The following is a 21988-nucleotide window of genomic DNA, read 5'->3' as shown; positions in this document are numbered from 1 at the left end:
CAGACGGTACGTGTTCATCCGATCCCCCATAGAGGAGAGCGGAGAGCTGACAGGGCGGTCCCTGCACAGTGTGCGGAGACCGCCTTGTCCGCCGCCGGCTCAGCGGGGACAACGGAGCGATCCCCGCTGAGTGAGCGGATCATCACGGGGCGGATCATTACTGATCCATCCCGTGTGAAAGGGGCCTATGAAGTAAGTGTTAGTTACAATGTTTCAAGTTCTACACTTGGCAGATTGCCTGATGGTTTCTTTTGACAGCTGAGTGAGCAGATAATCCCTCCACTTGTTTATATGAAAGAATCGCCTACTCTCAGCGGGAGAGATCGTAAGGGGGGGGGGGGTGAATCGAGATTGCGTTTTTTTTAACGATTAATCGTGCAGCTCTAGTGCGAATGCAGCCTAAATGGAATAAGCTGTGCACGTGCGTTTGACCAATAAAAGGCTCTACTTTTGCAGAACAAACATAGTAAACACTTAGCTGTGCTTCAATGCAGATCTTCTCCCCTGTCTTTTCTCTTCTAGTAGGAGGATCAGGCAGCAGCCAATGGCTCCTGCTGCTGTCATTTAAATCATGTGAGACGAGAGAGGGGGCGTCTCTGCTACCATAGTAGGTGATTTGCTACAGGGGCAGACACAAAAAAGAAGGAGCCAAGATCGCATGCAGGGGACCCCAGAAAAGGAATTTTGGGGGCTCGCTGTGCAATTCCAGTGCACAGAGCAGGTGATTATAACACTTCCATTTTTATTAAAATGACCTTTCCAAGCTACAGCTGCTGTAATTTTCTTTAAAATACAATACATAGAAACCTAGAGGTGTACTGTACACCAGTGGTGTATGGAACAGCCCCAGAAATGTAATTTCTTACTTGTGTGATTGCTTCACAGATTTTCCCAGAAATCTGCACAATTCAAATCTTTTGCACCCTCTGCAATAGGAAATTAAATTTTGGTGAAATAAATGTAAAATATTTGTAAGGGGATGCTGACCCAGCAGCTTTTCTAATCAGAACACAGAGTACACCAGATGATTATAATGAACCAAACTCTCAAAAAGAAAGTCAGCTGATAAAAGAAAATACATCTGTAGATTTGGAAGAGGCTGAGAGCAAAAGGTGGTACATTTTAAAGCGGACCTTCAGTCATTTTTTTCAACTTTCCAACTATTAAATCTTCTGCTCTTGTTGTTTTAACTTTGAATAGTAAAACTTTATTTTTTTCTGCCAGTAAATACCTTATACCAGTGTTTCTCAACCTTTTCACTACAGAGGAACCCTGGAAATAACATTCTGCTCTCAGGGAACCCCTGCTGAAAATTACTATATCCACAACTCATGGTACATTAGTGCGATGGTCAGTAGGAAGAATGCTCCTTACACTTGTGGTGTTTGGGAAGAATTACCCCCTTAAAGATAGCGAAAAAGATCAATGGTGTCAGTGGGAACTTATCTGAGAGGCAGAAATTGCTCATTGCTTGAGGAACCCCTAGCAACCACTAGAGGAACCCTAGGGTTCCATGGAACCTTGGCGGAGAAACCCTGCCTTATACAGCCCACTTCCTGTCTCTTGTTTGGTAAAAAGCCTAGGCTTATGACATCATGCACAGCTGTCTCTCTTGTGAGAGTTTGCCAGGGATGAGTCATAAGAGGGCCAATGAGAGCTACAGGGCTGCAGGTGTGCCTCTGCGTATCTGTGTAAATCCAGGAAGTGAACAGGCAGCAGATTCAGCTGCCCACAGTTCAAATGGAGCAGACAGACTCCATGGAGGGAGATTTCTGCAGCATATTTGGCAAGTACAGAATCACAGTATATATAAAATAATATGCAAAGTGGTTGGAGGAAAGCTTCAGAATGGCAAAGATGTTTTTATCACAAATTATGTGAGCAAACTGCAGTTCCTCTTTATATATAGGAAAAAATACTGGAATTCATTTATTATTTTTAAATCATTATTTTAGTGGCACGTTAACATGGTTGTAAAGCCTGAAGGTTTTTTACCTTAATACATTCTATGCATTAAACCTTCCGCATGCAGCCACCCCCCTTTATACTTGCCTAGGTCTCATAATGACCCAGCGTTATGCACAAAAGCAGAGGCTCTCTCTGCTCTCTCCCTCCTCACTGGCTCAGAGACAGCAGTGGGAGCCATTGGCTCTTGCTGCTGCCAATCAGAGCCAGTGAGAGGAAGCAGGGGGGTGTGAGGCCAAACTGCGCTGTGTGTGTCTATGTAAACAAGCCCACATGAGTGCCCCATAGCAAGCAGCTTGATATGGTGAGCACTCGGCGGGGGGGGGGGGGGGGGGGGGGGGGGGGTGAGCACTGGCGGGGATCACAAAAGGGGAGGATCAGGGCTGCTCTGTGCAAAACCATTGCACAGAGCAGGTAGGTATAAAACATTTTTTGCTTTAAAAAAATAGGATTCAATCCTTTACAGTCACTTTGAGGAGTGCTTTTTAGGCCTCTTGCACTTGGCCATAAAGTGAAACATACACAGTAGGCGTACAGAGTAAAATACATCTCTTGTTGTAAAGAGTGTGAGCCACAGCTGCAGTATATTTTAGCCCACAGGACGTTTTACACAAAACATTGTGAATGCGCAAGCGCCCACACCGACATGTACTTGCACGCATATAGGCGTATTTTTCAAATGTTACGTTTTACGCTCATAAAAGCAAACCTGATTATTTGCCCTTGACAGACAAAGTCCAGATTTGCTGCGAACAATTACTATGAAATAACTATAAATATTCCTGTATTATACAGGGCTTTATGTCTCTTCAGGGTCTCATGCATACTACATGATTGCACATTTTCCTGTATTTATTCATCATTACATCTAATATAACAACACATACAGCAATCACAGTAAAGATGTATCCTGTATACCAAACAAGGAGAATGGTATGGCTTGTGAAGATTGAGAACTCAATACTGAGAAACGGTGTGACTATTAGTTTCCTGAAACAGATAATTGACTCTTGTTCACCTCTCCAGTCCTAGAAGTAAAATACGCTTGTAGTAAAACTCCCATTCCATGTTCTGTTGCCATTAAGACTGTACTTCAATTTAACCTTAGACTGAGTTACAAATCCACCCTTCAATCTCCATTTACCCTGAATGTTGATCCACATTTATTATTAATCACACTGTGGTAATGAGGCAATCTTGAGAACCAAGGGACTGTTTTTGATAAGGAAACCTTCTAGGATCTCACCCTAGAATGACTTTGTAATTCTTCTGGAGGGTTATTAATAAAAGAGAAACCCCAACTACCTTACAGCTTCCATATCATATAAGATGGTGGGGTAGGTGGATCCAATTTTCTAGAGCAGTGGTCTTCAAACTGCAGCCCTGGAGCAGAAGGTGGCCCTCTGCTTGCCTCTATCTGGCCCTTGGGGCACTATTTCAACCACAACTGACACTAATCATGGGGCACCATTTCCCCTACTGACATCAAGGATAAGGTGCTATTCCTCCCACTGATATCAACCATAGGACACTATTCATTCCACTGACACCAATGATGGGGCATTGCTTGCCTCCAGTGACACTTGGGAATTTTCCACTCCTACTGGTCACAGTATGCCCCCCCCCAAAGTCTGAAAAGTCTGAAGGGCAGTACACTGGCCCTTTGTTTAGAAAGTTTGGAGATCCCTGTTCTAGAGCATTGCTTACAAATAGTGCTGCTGAATACACGCACGGTCAGTCTGCGTGTTCTTTGTGTGTTTACATTTGACAGCCCTGTCCTTCCTCTAACAGCTTGATTGAAGGATGAAAGCCAGGAGATGTGGAGAAAGGCAGCACCAGAAGAAGGCTTGTGAAAGGCGGAAAGGAAAGGGGGAGGGGGGTTAAAATGCCACTGTTTACCAATGATGGGGTGTTAAAATGTAACTGATCACCAATGATTGGAGGGAGGAATATCTGGCTTCAGTGGGTGACCTTTAAGCACCTAAATTCCAGTAATGTTTCCTCTTTTCCAAAAAATTGTGGTAAAAAAATTTGATCACCTTTACATCTAATGTACTTTAAATAAGGGGCCATTTTGTACAAGCATGGGAGGTGCTAGTTAGACAGCCTACTGGCTCAGTCCTTACTTTTTCAATCTGACAGACCCTATGCATGCTTTGCCACAGTCTATAAACTTCTTTTTAAAGACTCATACCCGTCAAACCCAAATTTCTTCTCCACATGGCAAGAGGAACTTAACCTCACTGAAGAGGATGTTGACTCGGACAAGGTACTGTTATACACTCAAAGCTTTCACATCCATTAAAGCACAAGAACAAAAACTATAAACTCTTATACGGGTGGTATCGATGTCCTGCAGTCTTACACAACATTGATGATCCCATACCAAATATATGCTGGGGATGTGGGAATGGCCCAGACACCATGGCCCATATCTGTGGGACATGCCCTTTATTACCCCATCTTGGGGAAAAAATTTTCAACTGTACTCTAAATTGGTGGGGGATAGGATTCCCAATACCCCTATGATCACAGTTTTATTTATGCTGCTTAGCTCTTACAAACAGAATAAAAAGGGCTTGCTTCGCCATTTTCTCACGGCAGGCCAAACTGTTATATCCAGGAATTGGTGGAAAGTGGCCGTGGGATGGCACTGGGCTTCATTTCTGGTCTCCTCCATACTCCATGTCCCTCCCTCTTCCTTCCTGCCCCTTTTCTCCATCCACCCCTCCCCTCATCAATTCCCCCCCCCCCCCCCTTCTCCCTTCTTCCGTTTTCTTTCATACTCTCTTTCTTTACTTTTCTTATCTTCTATTTCTTCCTATCCATACATAATGGACAACCTTTCTATAATGGGGTGTCACTAGAAGGGGCTTTCCACCTTAACAGGGGACTTTGTAGAGGCCTTCATACTCTAGTAGTGTCTCCATTACGATGTGGGATCTCATATCTCTCAACTTAGTGGGTTGCTTTTCTGTCATGGAGTGTATATAGTCTTATACATTTTCAGATTCTATGGCTCTATGGATAATCCTGCACTACTATGATCATTTTACAGATGAGGACCAAGTCGTGTGGAGAGAATTGCTAGGCTCAGTTTCTAGATCTCTCGGAAATGCTAAATACTTAGATAACTGTATACCCTGTATTGTTCACTCTTTTGTATGGATATGTCTCATTCTTGTCCATTTGTATTTTTGAAAAATTCTCAATAAACATAGATTAATAGAAAAAAGTCTCATTTCATTTGGGGGGTGTTTGTACTTTTCAGCCATTTTAGGGCCTTGAGAAATGTGATAGGCAGTCAGAACATCATTTTTTTATTTTTTTTCCAAAATGATTGCTTTTTTTTTTTTTTGCTTTAAAAGATATTAAAAAACAGTGGTTATAAAATATCATGAAACTAAAGTACTAGCTGTGTAAAAAAAAAAAAAAAAAGTTTAAAATTAATTTGGATACAGTGTTGTATGAGTAATTGTCAGCCAAATTATCACAGCACTGAAAACTGAAAAACATGGTTTGGTACTGAGGGTATATATAAAGGCTGACACTCATATGGTTGAAGTGAAATTAGCATCAAATATATTTAACAGATATTTCCACAGAGATCACACTGTCTTGATGTGCTTATGTCATCAGAAGGACAAGTGTTGCAGTCTGATGGTTAAGGGAGGGATGGAGGAAATAATGTCTTCATTCTGCTGAAAGCAAAAGAAACTATCTCACACTGAGCATAATAAGGTGTCTGTGAGCTTAAGAACTGTTTTTTAATGATAAAAAGGTACCATTTGGTGTATACTATTTGGCATATACTGTGACGTGCCCAGAATTTATTCACACATACTTGTCAAGTTACTGAGAGGGTTCAATCTAAGTGTGCTTGAAAAATAAATGTGGAAAGCCATCTAGTGAGCGGAGTTCCTGTCATTGCCTTATACACCCCAGGTGGAAGCAACCCCAGAGCTTTAGGTTGACTGCTGGGCCATCTGGCTGCATACTCACCTGTCATTTTGGCAGCAAGAAAGCTGCAGTCAGCTAAAGGGTGTGAAAGACCCCAATATGGTGCAGGCAGTGCTGTATGGGAAGAATGAGGTGCTCACACTCAATTGTTACCTTTTAAATGGAAAAAAAAGAAAAAAAAATCAAAATACCAAGCCAGCAAGCCACTGTGGCAACCCTAAAGTATAGTGAGTGTCACCTGGATTACAAAAATGAAAAAGAAACCCTGTACAAGATTGTTTTCAATACCTACCAGTTCAGCTGGTGATGAGTGTTTGCTCTCTTGCAGAGCTATAGGCGCTATTGCTGTCTGACACTGATGTGTGTCCTTCCGTCATGTGGTGGTTCTACCTACCAACTGCTACGCGACTACAGGACAAAGTAGTACGTAGCAGCCAAAGGATGAAACCACAGCGTGCATTGGGGCCATGCACCAGAAGAAAGCAAACAATGAGCCTGGTGTAAAAGGTATTTTAAATTTTTCTTTTAACAGTTCTTCTGTTTCGTTTTTTTGTGACTATATTAATGTGTGCGTGGGGAAGGGGGGGGGGGCCTTCTCTGAGGTTGATGATTTTTTTGCTTTATAATAAGCTTAAAGTGGAATTCCAAATACAAATGTAAATTTGCCCTTGCTTTGTAGGTTTGTTTAATCAAACTTTTATATTATGCATAATTGCAATTGATGATTATCTAGATTAGACCGTGGTTAATAAATCAATCGGTAATCCCCCTGATCTTCACCAACAATGTTGTTAATATGCAGTGAATGTGGCTGCTTCTAGGCACTTCCTGGAATCTGTGTAAGGATCGACTGCCCCTGGCCCGACCTTGCCCCACCCCATCCCGCATGACCATGCCCTCGTCCCACCCGGCCTCCGCCCCTGTCCCTTCTGCTTGGCTTCCTGTTAACATAGAAATGCTCTCAATGTTGACGCACATCACTTCCAGAAATGCCACCACTATTAGGCAAGAATTATGCCCAACAGCTGCCGGACCAGTATAGCAACACAGTGAAAGAAACATCAACTACACATTTAAAAGATATCAATGTTGTAGTGTGGTGTAACGTATTGCGGGGATTTGATAGCAAGCCTTTCCTTCCATTTTAATAGGTTCTGTTCGGCTGGAGCCTGCAAGCTTTGTAGAGCCTTGGGTGGGATAAAGCCTCCATTCTTAAGCTCACATCTTATCTGGTAGCCAGACCTCAATATTACTCTCAGCTGTCGATAGGCTGTTATATATGTGGGCTGACTGATGCTAAGCAGTCTCTGTCTGCTGTGACAGCCTGCTGCTGGGTGAAAAGGCAGAGTGTTGACATAACACCTAAAAGGTTTCTGGTTTGTTTTAGGGAACCCACTGGTGTGGAAACATATTAATCAGGAATGCTATGGACTTGCTAAATAAGGCCACCCAGCATTAAAACTGTGTTTTCTCTTAACTCATACATTGTCGGCCCTACAGTTGGACTTTTATCCCCGTTTTATGAACTTTGATATCTGGATAGAGACACAACTTTACTGATTGGTACCATAGAGGTTACACTTGGTCGATCACATTACTGTAGTTTGTCACAGCTACTTGGGAACTGCTTATGGGTTCATAGCGAAACCCTAAGGGTCGGTTCACACAGCGATGCGATGCGAGGCGACACGGCTCGCCTCGCTCCCGCAAGTCGCCCCCGTTCAGTACTATGGAACCGTTCTGAGAGGAGCGACTCGAGTCGCTCCGACTCAGAAAAAAGGTTCCTGTACTACTTCTGGGCGACTTCGGGGGCGACTTGCATTGACTTCTATACAGAAGTCCTCTGCAAGTCGCCGCTGAGATCCCCGCAGGTCGCGGCGAGGCAAGTCGGAGACGCCTCGCCGCGCCTCGCTGTGTGAACCGGCCCTTACCATCTTCTATTATTGTCACCAAATGTTTTCTTTTATTATGCACGGTTTATGTTGACATTTCTATTTTTTACTACTTTGTGCTATCCAACAATGTCTTATCTTGTTTTAATAAAAAGACTGACACAGAAACAGTGTTTTCTGCCTTACTAAATATAAGTGCAGGGCAGACCTACTTATATTGTATGGTTTACCACTTTCAATAACCCCTTACAATAAATATACAGGCACGCACGCACAGACACACACAAGTAATACAATTAGTTACCAGCTAACAATACTAGAATATATTAAGAAAGTTATATTTGCATTAGTTGTTTTATTTTAGCTACCTACCTTTGTGGTGTCGATAATCTCTGTTTTTGTCAATTCTGTGCTTTCGTGTTCTTCACTGCTTCCTTCATCCATGTCACTATCTTCATCCTGAGTGGAGTCCCTCTTCTGATCCACAGAGACACTGTTACTTATCTCAAGGGTGACAGGTAAGGTAAGTTTCCTCTGCTCTACAATCTCTTCATTGGAAAACACCTCCCCTACCACGCTACACGAAGGGCTGTCAATACCGCTGTCTCGATTGGGGATTTTACCATTGTCGTTCTGATCTACTGTAAGTTCCTCATTGCCATTGTCCCTAGTAGGTTCCCCATTTCGATGCATGGATGAGCTTTCCCCACAGTTATTAATGTCAGTGATACTTAGCTCCTTAAATTTAACATTGTCAGGACTCGAGAGGTCTGTATTGTGAGAAATAGCAGGTTCATTATCCTCCGCACCAGTCAGTTCATCAGCAGACAATCCATCCTCAACCGCTGAATCTTTCCTTGATGGGCAAGGGCATTTGGAAGGTCCTGAGGCAGGTTCCATTTTGAGATAGGCGTTGTGACGATTGCGTTTGATAAGTTGTGTAGGTTGTCTGAGGAAATGCAAAGCAGAAATGTAATCTGAGTTAGCACTGTAATTTTCAAAATGATAAAGAATGCTTAAAAAGGTATAACTAAAAGGCAAGGCTTTTTTTTTATTTTTTATTTTTTTTAGTTTTAGTTTTGGATAGGGTGGAGAGGGATTAGAACATCTTGCACTTCATTATGGAGATTCACCCTCACATCTTGTCCTGTTTACTGTTAGGACATAAAAGTGAAAGTAAAAGAAAATCCCAAAATTTGGGTTGATGTCAGAAAAGTAATCGAGGGGAAATCTTCCAATAGGGACATTAGTTCTGGCGACACCCTAGATTTCCTCTCTTTAGAGGGATTTTCTCTCCCTTCCTTTTTTGGTTATTGGACAGAAAGTGAAGGGAAATCTCCCCTTGGGACCCAGAGGCCAAAAAAAAATAAAAAAAAAAAAAAACTGGCAGGGGTTTTAACCCTCCCTGTCTGTATCCAGAATAGAGGTCGACCGATATATCGGCCGATATTTGCCGTTTTTTAATTAATCGGCATCGGCCGATTGAGCTGATAAAAAGGCCGATTTAGAACTACAGCGGGACTTGGAAATGACTTCTGTAATAGAAGTCAGTGTAAGTTGCCTGAGTGTCAAAGAAATGTCTTTCCTCCTCTCTGGGCAGGCTGCCAAGAAAAGAACAGAAAGATACAAGGTTTACACTTGAATGAATGAACTCATCTCAGTGTGTAGAAGTTCTCAGTTTAACCATTTAAAGACTAAATCTTTTCTGACACTTGTTGCTTACAAGTAAAAGTCCTGTATTTTCTGCCAGAAAATCACTTAGACCCCCCAAAAAGTATATATATTTTTTAGCAGAGATCCTAGGGAATAAAATAGCGGTTGTTGCAACATTTTATGTCACACGGCATTTGCGCAGAGGTCTTTCAAATGCATTTTTTTGGGGGGGGGGGGGGGGGAAAGAAAATACACTAAACGATTAAAAAAAAACAAAAAAAAACAAACAGTAAAGTTAGTCCATTTTTTTTTTTTTCGTCCAAAAGTTTTGAGCACTTGTTTTTATTTTATAGGCTGCTTGCACACTGGAGCGGGCAGACGTTGATAGTAAAATGTTGCTAGTTTTAGCAGTGCTTTACCATAATTTTAGCGGTGCTATTCGGCTGCTAGTGGGGCGCATATAATCCTAGCTAGCGGCCGAAGAAGAGGTTAAATGCGCCCGTGAAGCACCGCTGCCAAATCGCATTGCATGCGCTTGGGCAGTGGTGCCCATTAATATCAATGGGCAGGAGTGGTGGAGAAGCGGTATACACCACTCCAAACGTGCTGCTTGCATCGCCTCAGTGTGAAAGCACTCTGTCTTTCACACAGACTGCAGGGGAGCCGTTTTGCAGGCACTTTACAGGCGCTATTTTTAGCCCAAAAGCGCCTAAAAAAAACGCCCCAGTGGGAAAGGTGTCTGTTAGGTTTTATGAGATGAAGGGGGATAAAAAAATAAAATAAAAATCGGCCTAACATATCGGCCCAAAAAAATCGGCATCATATATCGGCCATCGGCCGCCATGATTTCTAAATATCGGCATCGGCATCGGCCAGAGAAAAACCCATATCGGTCGACCTCTAATCCAGAATGAAAAAATGCCTTTAGTGACGATCTAAAAGACACGAATTTATGTTAACTTCCATGGCAGGATTTGTCTCACAGTATCCCTTTTAGATAGATTGTGCATTGTGGTAATATTTTTGTTTTTGTGTTTTATATTCTGTCGCCACATTCCCAAAAACAGCTTCTGCTCAAAAATCTACAAGGTTATATTCGTTCTTTGGTCATGTGACCAACGCCATTGTTCCCCATATAATCTTTCTACCATTGCCCGTATCCTGCATTCAGAAAGCAGACTGCAAAACAAAGCCATCGGAGACAAGAAAATAACCATTTTGTTTGTTTCATGAAAGGTATGCAAAAAAAGCAGCTTGGCAGGTTTTGCCTTAGTGCCCGTTCACACTACCGCGACTTGTCAGGCGACTTAGCCGCCTGACAAGTCGCGCTCCGTTCTGTACTATGGAACCGTTCTAATAGGAGCGACTCAAGTCGCTCCGACTTAGAAAAAGGTTCCTGTAGTATTTTCGGGGCGACTTCAGGCGACTTGCATTGACTTCTATACAGAAGTCATTTTGCAAGTCGCCGCTGAAGTCGTGTGCAGGTCGCGTCTGTGAGACGCGCTGCAAGTCGCGTCGCCCCTGTGTGAACGGGCACTTACTAAATTCAAAGTAAACTGATCATCATAAAAATTCTCAGTATATGCGTATCTATATAAAAACATTTTAACATTTTGTTTCACATTCAAAAAATGCTTACTCATGTAACCTAAGGCCTAGTCAGAGATCACATGACCCCTTGCTACTTGCAGTAGTTGGTTTTTTCAAGTATTAGAGGCTGCTAAGAATCAACTGTTTTCAATCAGACAGGTAGTAATAAAAGAGGACTGGCAAGGCTCAACCATTGTGCAGCACTATATATATATAGATATAGATATAGATATAGATATAGATATAGAGAGATAGAGAGATAGAGAGATAGAGAGATAGAGAGATAGAGAGATAGAGAGATAGAGAGATAGAGAGATAGAGAGATAGAGAGATAGAGAGATAGAGAGATAGAGAGATAGAGAGATAGAGAGATAGAGAGATAGAGAGATAGAGATAGAGATAGAGATAGAGATTTTATAATAATATATATATATATATATATATAAAAACAAGATTTTAAAACGTTAACAAAACATAATTCATTTTTTCCAAGATGAGCGGATTACTTCTGCATGTATATCTAACAAGTGTCAGAAAGGCTATAGTCTCCCCTTGAAAGTGAACATGCACTTTTCTCACACAAGGCAAAACAACATCATCACTAAGGCTGGCCCCAACAGCCATATCCATACCTTTTCTTCACCCCCCACCCCAATTCTGTTTGTCCACCAGGAGTCCTGTGCACAGGGCTAATGAAGTTTTTCCCACCAGCCAATCACCTGTGTTATCATGTATAAGGTAATCACATGCTCCCACATACCTGGAAGTACCAGGGAAGGGAGTTAGATATGCGTGCCTGGTAGGACTGACATTTAAAGTGTTACTAAACCCAGGGCCCTGCAATCACTATATCTGGTCTCCCACAGTACACAGAACATGGATATGCAGTTATTTTAGTATATATAAACTGATAAATACCTTTTCTCAACAGCAGTTAGAGAGTTTTATGACTTCTATCAGTGTCCAGCCAAGAACTGGCTTGTAAGAGGAGTTTTCTGACTGTCCTATGAGACTGCAGGACCTATGACCCTCTGTGTGGACAGTGCTGATTGGCCCTGTGCTGATCACATGCATTCTCCTAAGAAGAAAAAAACCCTCTCTAGCAATACAAGCCAAACTGAGCATGTGCAGCCTGACTCCATAGGCTCTGTTATCAGGAAATTATCAGGGGACAGTGGAAGGAGGGGAGGATCAGAGAAGCCAGGATCAAACAGCCTTTTTACACAATGCAGAGGATTAACCCCTTAGGTTCCACAGTGAGTATAACAAACATGCTATACTGCAGTGGTCATCAACCCTGTCCTCAGGGCCCAACAGGCCAGGTTTTTAAGATAACTGAAATACATCACAGGTGATATAATTTGCTGCTCAGTGATTGCATTATTCTAGTCTGCATCTCCCCAAGGTAATACATAAAACCTGGCCTGTTAGTGGGCCCTGAGGACAGGGTTGATGACCACTGCTATACTGCATATACAGACTGATTTTACCATTGTGGGTTTAGTAACGCTTTAAATAAAGACTTGACCTTTAGATCACAATCCTTGTAGTTAGAGAACAGTGAAAGGAAATATGGGAATAGGTGGAGAAGTGAACTTCCCATACCATCATAGTATGTTTAAGGTATCTAGCTATACACAGACAGAAACAAAGCATGAAACAAAACACTGAAAATTACTACAGGTACCAATTAAATTATAAAAAATAATAATTTGATGGCACCATTAATGTCCTAGCATAGATGGCACATCAAGGTAGATGAATAAAGGATGGGTAAATCCTGGCACATTCATGCAGGTATAATGTGAATGTGTGTAGAGGGGGAATGCAAATTATGATTTTAAGCTAAAATTGCAATGTATAATATGCACAGAGCTTGGCAGGTCAATCATTGTCCACTCTATAAATATGCCTCATATGACACTTAATGATGGTTATTCTGTATAACAGCTGCTGCTAGATGCTTGAGGTTGGTGCACAACAACCAACACTGGTTCCTAATTAATAACATTAAATTCTGGAAAAGTCACTAAGCCTGATACCAACTGACATGTTTCTAATGCCGCGTACACATGATCGGAGTTTCCGGCAGACTTGGTCCGGCGGACCAGAATCCGTTGGACAATTTGATTGTGTGTGGGCTCCAGCGGAATTTTTTTTCCCAAAAGTCAGACGGACCTAGAAATAGAACATGTTTCAAATCCTTCAGACTAAAAATGGGGAAAACCATTCGTCTGTGTGCTAGTCCAATGGACCAAATACGACGCAAGGGCAGCTATTGGCTAATGCCTATTGAACTTCCTTGTTTAGTCCCATTTACGTCATCACTTTCAAAATGAACGGACTTTCGGACGGACTTAGTCCGGTCATGTGTGGCCAAGTCCGTTCGTTCAGAAAGTCCATTGGACCTCTGCCGAAAGTCCGTTGGGAAGAGCGTCAGACCTGGTCCATCGTAAAGTCCAGTCGTGTGTACGCGGCATAAGGCTCATTAGAATTAAATTCTTTATTTTTGATGAGCATACACAAAGATGATGACATGGTTTAACAGGGTTTGTGGGCAAGGCTCTGGTCTGTATTCAATTCTTTCCTGCTAGAATGTGCTTCAGCTTCATCCTTTCAATCTCTTCACTTCAACTTTATTTATCCATAAATGGTTTGAGGGAGGAGTTTCTGCTTGACGTCACCAGCAGGCAGGGCTGCAGACCATAGCTGTATTCAAGAGATGTCTCAGAATCAATTTTCTAAATATTTGATCTAACTTTATTTTTATATATTGACTACGTTTCCCATGTAATGGAAGTTGCAACATATTTTGTTTGGTCAATTAAGCCATATAAGAATGTTACAGGTGTACAGGCAGTCCCAGAGTTACATACATCCGACCAACACTGCATCTTGGCATAGGCTGACAAGGCCCAGGCCTAGGGCAGCACTTTGCAGGGCGGCAGTGCCTGCCGGCTTGCGCTACACTTTTAGTGTAGTGCTAGTCTTATGTGGGGGACTGGGCCGAGAGGCAAATCGGTCTGATGCACCCATTAAGTGGCTGCACTGCCATCGGGGGGCAGCACATTCATATGTCGTTGTTGTGTGGCTGGCTGGTGGGGGAGGGGCCCACTGCTTCTATTTGATTGTCCTATCATCACAGCGGACCTCTAACCTGAGTTCTCAGCTACAGAGAGACAGATGCCATGTCGGAAGGCTAAAACTGTCTGGAGGAGAAAGTCAGCTGATGGGAGCGGGCCTATAGAGTGAAGGGGGAGGGGCTCTTCACTGTGTGAGGAGACCCCATGTCTGGAGAGGTGCAGATGGAGACGTAAGAAGGGAGCCAGGCAGGCTGAAAGGGAATCCACACCAGTTAAGTGGAAATTGAGGACAACTACATAGCTGCCACTTGGCTTCTAATCTGGGTTGTAGGGATGGTGCAGAAGCAAGGGAGACTGAGATGATCAGCTACACTTAGGAAGTAGGTAGTAAGACTTTACTGCATACCTTTGGATGATCACAATCTAATATACTGTCTATACTAGAAACCCCGGAGGGCTTTCAAGCTTGCGATTATGCATATGGCAATTAAATATTAGGAAATCTTATTTATTTGACTTTGGCAGGGGAGTTGCTATATATTATAGTGACTTGCCATAGATATCAGCTGCTGGTAATCTATATATAAGGTAGGTGTTAATGTTTATACAGTAGCTGACTAGATTATATAGCATGGGGTACCCAGGGTAGAAAGAAAGCGACACTATTTGGGTGAAAATGCTTTTAATCGAGGGATGGTGCCGATAAGAGGGACACTGACATGGTCAACTATACCTCAGCTAGAACTGACACAAGCAATCCTTTGCTTGTGTCAGTTGTACATATTAAGGAATCTTCATTTTATTTCTGTTGATTGCTGATGAGAAAAATAAACAGATGGATTTATTTGTTCCTGCCCCCTATCCCTCCTTTGCTTAATGCCTGGACCACATAGCTTCATCACTGAGCTATGTGTTTTCTGCTGCACCACTGGCATGGTTATATCCTCTTAGTCCTCTCCACAAATTTAGCAGAAATGTGTGCTTAAGCTAGAACTATAGGCAACATTTTTTTTTTCATTTTGGATAGAATAAGGGAGGGTTATAGCCCCTGTCAGATTATTTTTTGCCATCCCTGTCCCATTGTGGAAATTTCCCTTAATTTCCTGCCACACAGCCAAACAGGAAGTGAGAGGAAATCTCTGCAAATTAAGGGAATCAATAGCAACCCCCCCTCCCCAGACCCTCAGAACTAGTGTCCCCACTGGAAAATGTCAGGACGGGTCTTGAACAGGAAGGGGTGTGACCTTCAAAGGAAGGGGTGGGTCATATTTAAATTAGGGGGTTGCGAGTTTCGTCAGGCCCAGGGCAGCAAAAAACCTAAATACACCACTGCATCCAACTTACGTAGGACTCATACTTACAAACGGAGGGAGACAACAGGAAGTGAGAGGAAATCTACCCGTAGGAAGGGAAATTTACTCCTGTAAGAATTACCATGGAAAAAAAGGTGACTCTACTTTATCACCAATCCTTGTTTCCAATTTTTAAAATCCAATTGTCACAGGGACAGAAAGTAAATTGAAATCTTCTGAACAGGGGCACACACACAGCAAAACTAAAACATTACATGGTTGTTGACCCTTCCCTATGCCATCCAAAAAACTTGTACCTGTTCCAACTTGCATACAAATTCAACTTAAGAACAAACCTACAGAATCGGGTTTGTAACCTTGGAACTGCCTATATATGGGGCTTATGTAAGAAAAGTGTGCTAACAAGAACATTTCGTGTTACCCTGAGAAGCCAATCAAAAACTCTGGACTTCAAAAAAGACTGCTGGAAGCTGAATGGTTTCTGTGAGTCTACATGTACTTTTAAAAAGGTTCTTGTACATCCCAAAAGCCCAGAATCCCAGGGTGTTCCCATATGTCAAATAAGAAGTGAAATTTATATGTTACAAATAACTTACCCTCTCTGTCACCTTCCTGGTAGCCAATAAGACCACCCATCATAAGGGTGCACCAACTGAATGGTGCAGGAAGTGGAATGGTGCAGCTGTCATCACTATAAGAAGAATGTAAGTTTGCGTATTACACTGCCTTGGGATTTGGGGCTACCCAGGTCACTAAAAAAAGTTTTCAAAAAAGGTATATTCAACACCACTATGTTTTAGCACTGTGGCCAGTTTGGATTTTTTTTTTAACAAGATTATACAACTAACAGGCATACCTTTAATCTTGGGATACGGTTTCATAAAAAAAAAAAAAAAATAGATTTTTTCTGCAATAACCACTTTTTTTTTTTAGAGGACTTTAACAAATCAAGTGCACACATATTGCGTACTTACGTTATGATGGCTAAGGTGCAGATTTACCTGATATTTTCAAACTTTTGGATGAGAGCGCTGATGTCAGATCTGTCAGACTGGATCTTCTCCCTTGTTCGCCTGGTGATTTTCGGTGCAGAAGGCAGAGGTCTAGAGGGAGCAGGAGGAATTTTCTGGCCAGGCTTCTCCTGGCCTCCTGATAGTAGATGGATTGGCTTAGGAGGTACTATAAAAAACATAATTCCATCAGAAGGGTAATCGATTTTAAGGGCCTCAAACAGTACACGCTGGTTTACATAATATCATTATTCACATACCACCCCAAATGAGATCAGGCTCCATAATCCATGATCACATCTCAGGTGCTGGCTCAACCCATTTCCGCTGAAACAATCAATTGTACCAGCAACAGGAACACTGCACACCGAGATGAAAATTATTATTCTTACTTTATTAAAATAGACAGCAGGTACAAGTTCTATTCTGACATCTTTCACATTAGGCACAGTGCTTTCTCAAAGAATCATAATTCTCAAAGCTCGTTGCCTAGCATAAAACATGTTGGAATAGAAATTGTTCCCCATGGTTATTTTACTAAAGAAAGAATTTAATAAATAATATTTTATTCCAGTGTGCAGTATTCCTGATGCTGGTAAAATTAAATGATTAATTTAAGCTCAAGTCTACCCGTTACAGGTATGGTACAACACTGTAAGCTAGGGCAATGAATTATCAACTTTGAATTCAGTATTTTTCATTTACCTTGCGACTTTATGCTGGCTCCTGGGACTGACTACACAACCTATCATTAAAGCCCAATTCTACATTTGGAAAAAATAAGTTAAACTGGTCCTCCGGCAAAAAAAAGAAAATGCAGCTCCAGTGGCTATGCTCACCTGATCTCTGGTGTTGTTTCCTACACACACTCATGATCCAAGTCTTGGATATCACTCCTATGGGTTGAAGGACACCCAATGTGATTCAACCAGCTTTCTGTGGGTCAAGGTTGTGTCCCCACTGTGGACTCACAGAAGGAATGCTGCAGAAAGTAGCAGAATCATGTGGCACTGCTCTCATTAGAGGACTAAAAGGGCAAAGTGGATCTGTGACATCACCAGATCTCGCCAAAGACCTCTGGAAAAAGTACAGTATATAGATTTATTTTAAGGTGCTAAAGCACCTGAGCTTGGAGTTGGGCTTTAAAGCCTTGGTACTGGAACAAATGCACACTAAAAGATGAGTCATGAGGTAAGCCTTTGCAAGAATATAACTATTACATTTATCAATTATTTGTTACAGGCCTACTTATGAGAGATTCATATGTACCTTTTTTTTGTTTTACAGAGCCTCTTAAAGAGGAAGTAAACCCTAATGGGTTTACTTCCTCTTTGATTCCCTGCAAAGGTAAAGCATAATGGACTACTATGCATCGCATAATAGCCCATTATGTGTCACTTACCTGACACAGGAGCCAGCGAAGTCACCGCTGTCCCCTGTAGTTCCGAGCGTCCATCTTCTTGGTGGGTCTCCGTGGGTCTCGCTGCTCCGGCGTTGTGATTCGCCGGAGCAGTGATGACGTCACTCCCGCGCATGTGCACGGGAGCCAACACTTGCGGCATATTGTCGCGATCTGCGGCTTACCCAGTGCGCCTGCGCGCCGTTGTCTACGGTGCATGCGCCGTAGACAGCGGTGGCTGTCTTCAGGTAAATATCTCCTAAACTGTATAGGTTTAGGAGATATTTCTTGGACCTACAGGTAAGCCTTAATCTAGGCTTACCTGTAAGTCAAAGTAGTTTGTAAGGGTTTACAACCACTTTAATAAAACCTGAACTTCATGTTTTAAACTACAAAACAATTGACTGGCTTAATGTTCTTTTTTCCCCTTACTCTAGTCTGAGCTCTACTGTATAGAGGACTGCAAGAAGAATGAACACATTATTGTGAGTCTTCTCTCATACACATTTCAACATTAGATTCTTCCATGGAAACAGAAAATGTAAAAAGGCTCATATACTCTCAATAGCAAACCGTGAACCTTAATCACAGGCTAGTAACCCTACAAGGACTGGCTGCATTTTGATTCATGTATGGGCACCCTGGTTGTACAGAAGTCGATCTATTGATCAACTTCTGTACAACCACCCTGACGTTTTTTTCTCAACGATCAGAGCTGCCGACTGTAGCCAGCAATTCTGATCATTGGGTTCAGACAGCGGGAAAAGCTCCCTGCCATGAGAATACAATAGCACAGCAGAACTGATTTCCCCATCCATCCAGTGTGTGCATTGTACAGGATGCATTGCTATTTTCAGTGATTACTCACTGGATGTTTTTTTTTTTGCAAAGAATGCGCAACATTAAAAGAGCTACTGTCAACCTCATAAGTGTGGGTTAAAATATAAAAATAAAACAACAACACACACACACTGCACATTTCTGCAATTCAGGCACATTTCTGCATAGAAACCAATCAGCTTCTAGGTTTTATCACCAAAGCTTAACTGAACAAGCTAAAGTTAAAAGCGGATTGGCTACCATGCACAGCTGCACCAGATTCTGAGTGCTCCAGTTTTAGTAAAATTCATCTCCATTGAGTTGTAGTTCTGAAAAGTAGAAGGGCTAAACAGCCTCTTTGAGAGAACAAAGACAGAGAATACAAAACACAAGACAGTTCTGAATTTCTGACAAAAGCAACATTTTTATTTGCAAAAAAACGATAAAACAGATATGCAGTCATTATATTTACTAGCCCAAAACCGAGTAAATAAGATACGTTTATTGTCATGGGTTTAGATACATAAATTCTGACCCTCATTTGTTAAAGTGTATATAATCCCAATCACTTATTTCTCTTATAAGCTATAAAATGTAATGGAATTCCAAAAGTAATTTTCAATATTTTTCAATCTGCAGCTTCTATTAAAATAATCTCTTATGATGCAGCTATGATGGTCCTTTTTCGAGACACTCCTTATAACAGGCATGTCCAGTTAATATCCTCCCATCGCTTCCAATACTAACTCTACGCCAAAGACATCCAAAACCTCTCTCTACTCGTCAGCTCACCCCTTCTATTGCCTCACATATCACTCATCTACTGAGTGACATATCAGGGTGGATGTCACAGCACTTCCTCAAACTTAATCTGTCATAAACTGAGTTTATAATATATCCTTCTCCCTTAACTTTACCATCAAGATCACAAGCAAAGCTATGTGTCACTCCACACATGCCAGGGTGCAGGGTGCCATCATAAACTCTGAAAGCCTGCTTCTCCTCTCCCTCCTGCCGGTATTTACGGGCTGCAGGAGGAAAATACAGCCGATCTGTTAAATACTGCCCCGCCAAACCTCCAGTCCAACTTCCCCTTCCTACTGGTGCCGAGTCCCCTGGTCTTCTGTCCTGGTCCTCCCCTGCAGTGCTGCCGTGTGCCACTAAAGCATTCTGGTTCGACTTGAAGAAAAGATGGCAACCCTTAGCCTCCGTGCCAAAAGAAAGCAGCAGTACTTTATAAGGTGATTTCAAGCCTCCCCTCTGTGGCAAACTAGAAGGGAACCACTACAAAAGAAGAAAGTCCAGAAGTGGTCATTAATAATACAATTCTTTCCCTGTGGCGCCCCTCCTAATCCACACTGAAGGTGAGGCTTAAAAATGCTTCATTCAATCCTCACCTCTGCGGTAGATTAGAAGGGGTGCCGCCACAAAAGAAAAAAAAAAAAAACAGTCCAGTGGGGTTGGCCTTTAATAAGCCAGCTATGATTGTAGAATGAAGTGATTTCAGACATCACCTCTGTGACAGATTAGAAGGGGCACAGCCGGGAAGGAAGAAGAGGGCACAGTAGCAGACCTCAATAAAGACCCGCTTCTTGGCTCACTTTTTCTTTCCAGGTGGCGCTCCTCCTGATCCGCTATGGAAGTGAGGACTCAAATTGCCTCATTCAAAGTTCACCTACATAGGGATTGTGTAGGCCTTCACACTACATCTGCAGTGAGACACTACTACTAAAACTTTGAAATTACCATTACTATTACCATCTTACAGCTTACTTATTTATTACAATTGATCTTCTCTCTCTGGGCAGGGGGCTGGGGGTGTGCGGATGGAGAACTTCTCGCTTGGGTGGGTGTCGCTGTACTGTCCCAGGTGAAAGAACGTCTAGCTTCACCACTGCTGCTCGATTCACCCACCTTACTAACCAATCTGCAGTTGCTGCCCTTTTTTGCAAATCCCTCCAATGGCTTACACTAGCCCAACGTGAAATTTTTTAAATACTAACTACAAGATACAAAGCCATTTACAATTCACAGCTACATCACCAACCTCATCTCCAAATATCACCCAAATCATCCACACTCCTCCCAAGACCTCCCGCTCTCTAGCTCCTTCATCAACTCTTCTCATTCTTGCCTCCGGGACATTTCCACAGCCTCTTCTATCCTTTGAAACTCCCTACCCCAATCTGTCTGGTTATCTCCTGCTCTGTCTGCTTTCAGAGATACCCGAAAAACTCATCTCTTCAGGGAAGCCTACGCAAAAACGACTTAAAAAATGTATTTTGACCTTCTCAACGAGCTCATGCACCACAGCTATTACATTTTGGACCATTTTCTCTTCCCTTTTAGCTGGTAAGCTCCATGAGCAGGATCTTCCAAATCCTAATCCAAACTGTTTCCGCTATATAAATCATGATAATCAATAATAAAAATAACAAAAAAGGGGAATGTGTAGACACTAGGACAAGTCGCCAGCCACAGGAATGTGGTTCACTGCATGAATTGGAGGCCGTCTGTCTGTTTACTTCTATGGTATGGCAAGTTCTGAACCTGCAAAATTCTGTTCAAATAGTAAGAATTTCCCACAACATCCAGGACAGTGAAGGGTATGTTGTTCCTGCCTCCCAACTGTGCTCCTGCATTGTCACCCTGTCATATAGGCTTTATATGGGAGGCTGCAAGTGTGGTTTAAACACTTATTATGCATGCATCCTGCTCCACTGTTGTCACCATCATGAAAAAATACCCTGAGAAATGCAATTAAGCCATATTGTCAAGAAGTGGCTGTAAATGGGCTTTAGGAGATCAGCAGCACTAAAATGCAACACCCAATAAAAAAAAGCCTCATTCACACAGGCACTGAGGCCCATAGAGCGTGAATGAGGTGTTTGTTTAAAACATCTACAGCTGCGTGTGGGCGGCCTAGGTGACTGGCCCTGAATACAGCTGCTGCATTTTCATTCAGGCACCCACCCGCGCATGCCTGTCAAACCCGGATGCGGAGTGTGTCCATACAGTTGCTGAATCTCCACTTACCAATATAGGCTGCCTTCACGCATCTCCAGGTGGCTTCAGATGCATAAACAAACACCTCATTCATAGAGTATGAACCTTGGCACCCATGTGAATGTGAAAAGTGTGTGAAAGCAAATGCAAGCATTCTAATAAAATAAAAAAAAGTGGATATTTCCTTTATTATACAGTGCTCTAGCAAACTAAAAGTCATTCAGTCAGGGTATACATCTAGTTTAACCACTTAAGGACCAGGCCTCTTTTTCAGACTCAGTGTTTACATATTTAAAAC

General features: G+C 42.3%; 1 protein-coding gene across 1 annotated transcript in view; it reads right to left on the bottom strand.

Annotated features, from left to right (window-relative positions):
• The window catches only part of FGD3 (FYVE, RhoGEF and PH domain containing 3), a 372251-nt gene that overhangs the window by 127878 nt on the left and 222385 nt on the right, over positions 1-21988 (bottom strand). Inside the window, exons 3-4 of the mRNA XM_077452088.1 lie at positions 16458-16635; positions 8190-8766 (exon numbers count right to left, since the gene is read on the bottom strand). Of these exons, the coding sequence (XP_077308214.1) occupies positions 8190-8766; positions 16458-16635 (755 nt within the window). The remainder of the gene's footprint in view (positions 1-8189; positions 8767-16457; positions 16636-21988) is intronic.

Source organism: Lithobates pipiens, unplaced genomic scaffold (assembly GCF_037356315.1).
Source record: "Lithobates pipiens isolate NorthernLeopardFrog02 unplaced genomic scaffold, aLitPip1_a1.2 Scaffold_23, whole genome shotgun sequence".
NCBI classification, from domain to species: Eukaryota; Metazoa; Chordata; class Amphibia; order Anura; family Ranidae; genus Lithobates; species Lithobates pipiens.
The sequence above is the reverse complement of the archived record's forward strand: the minus strand, read 5'-3'. Positions and strand labels throughout refer to the sequence as shown.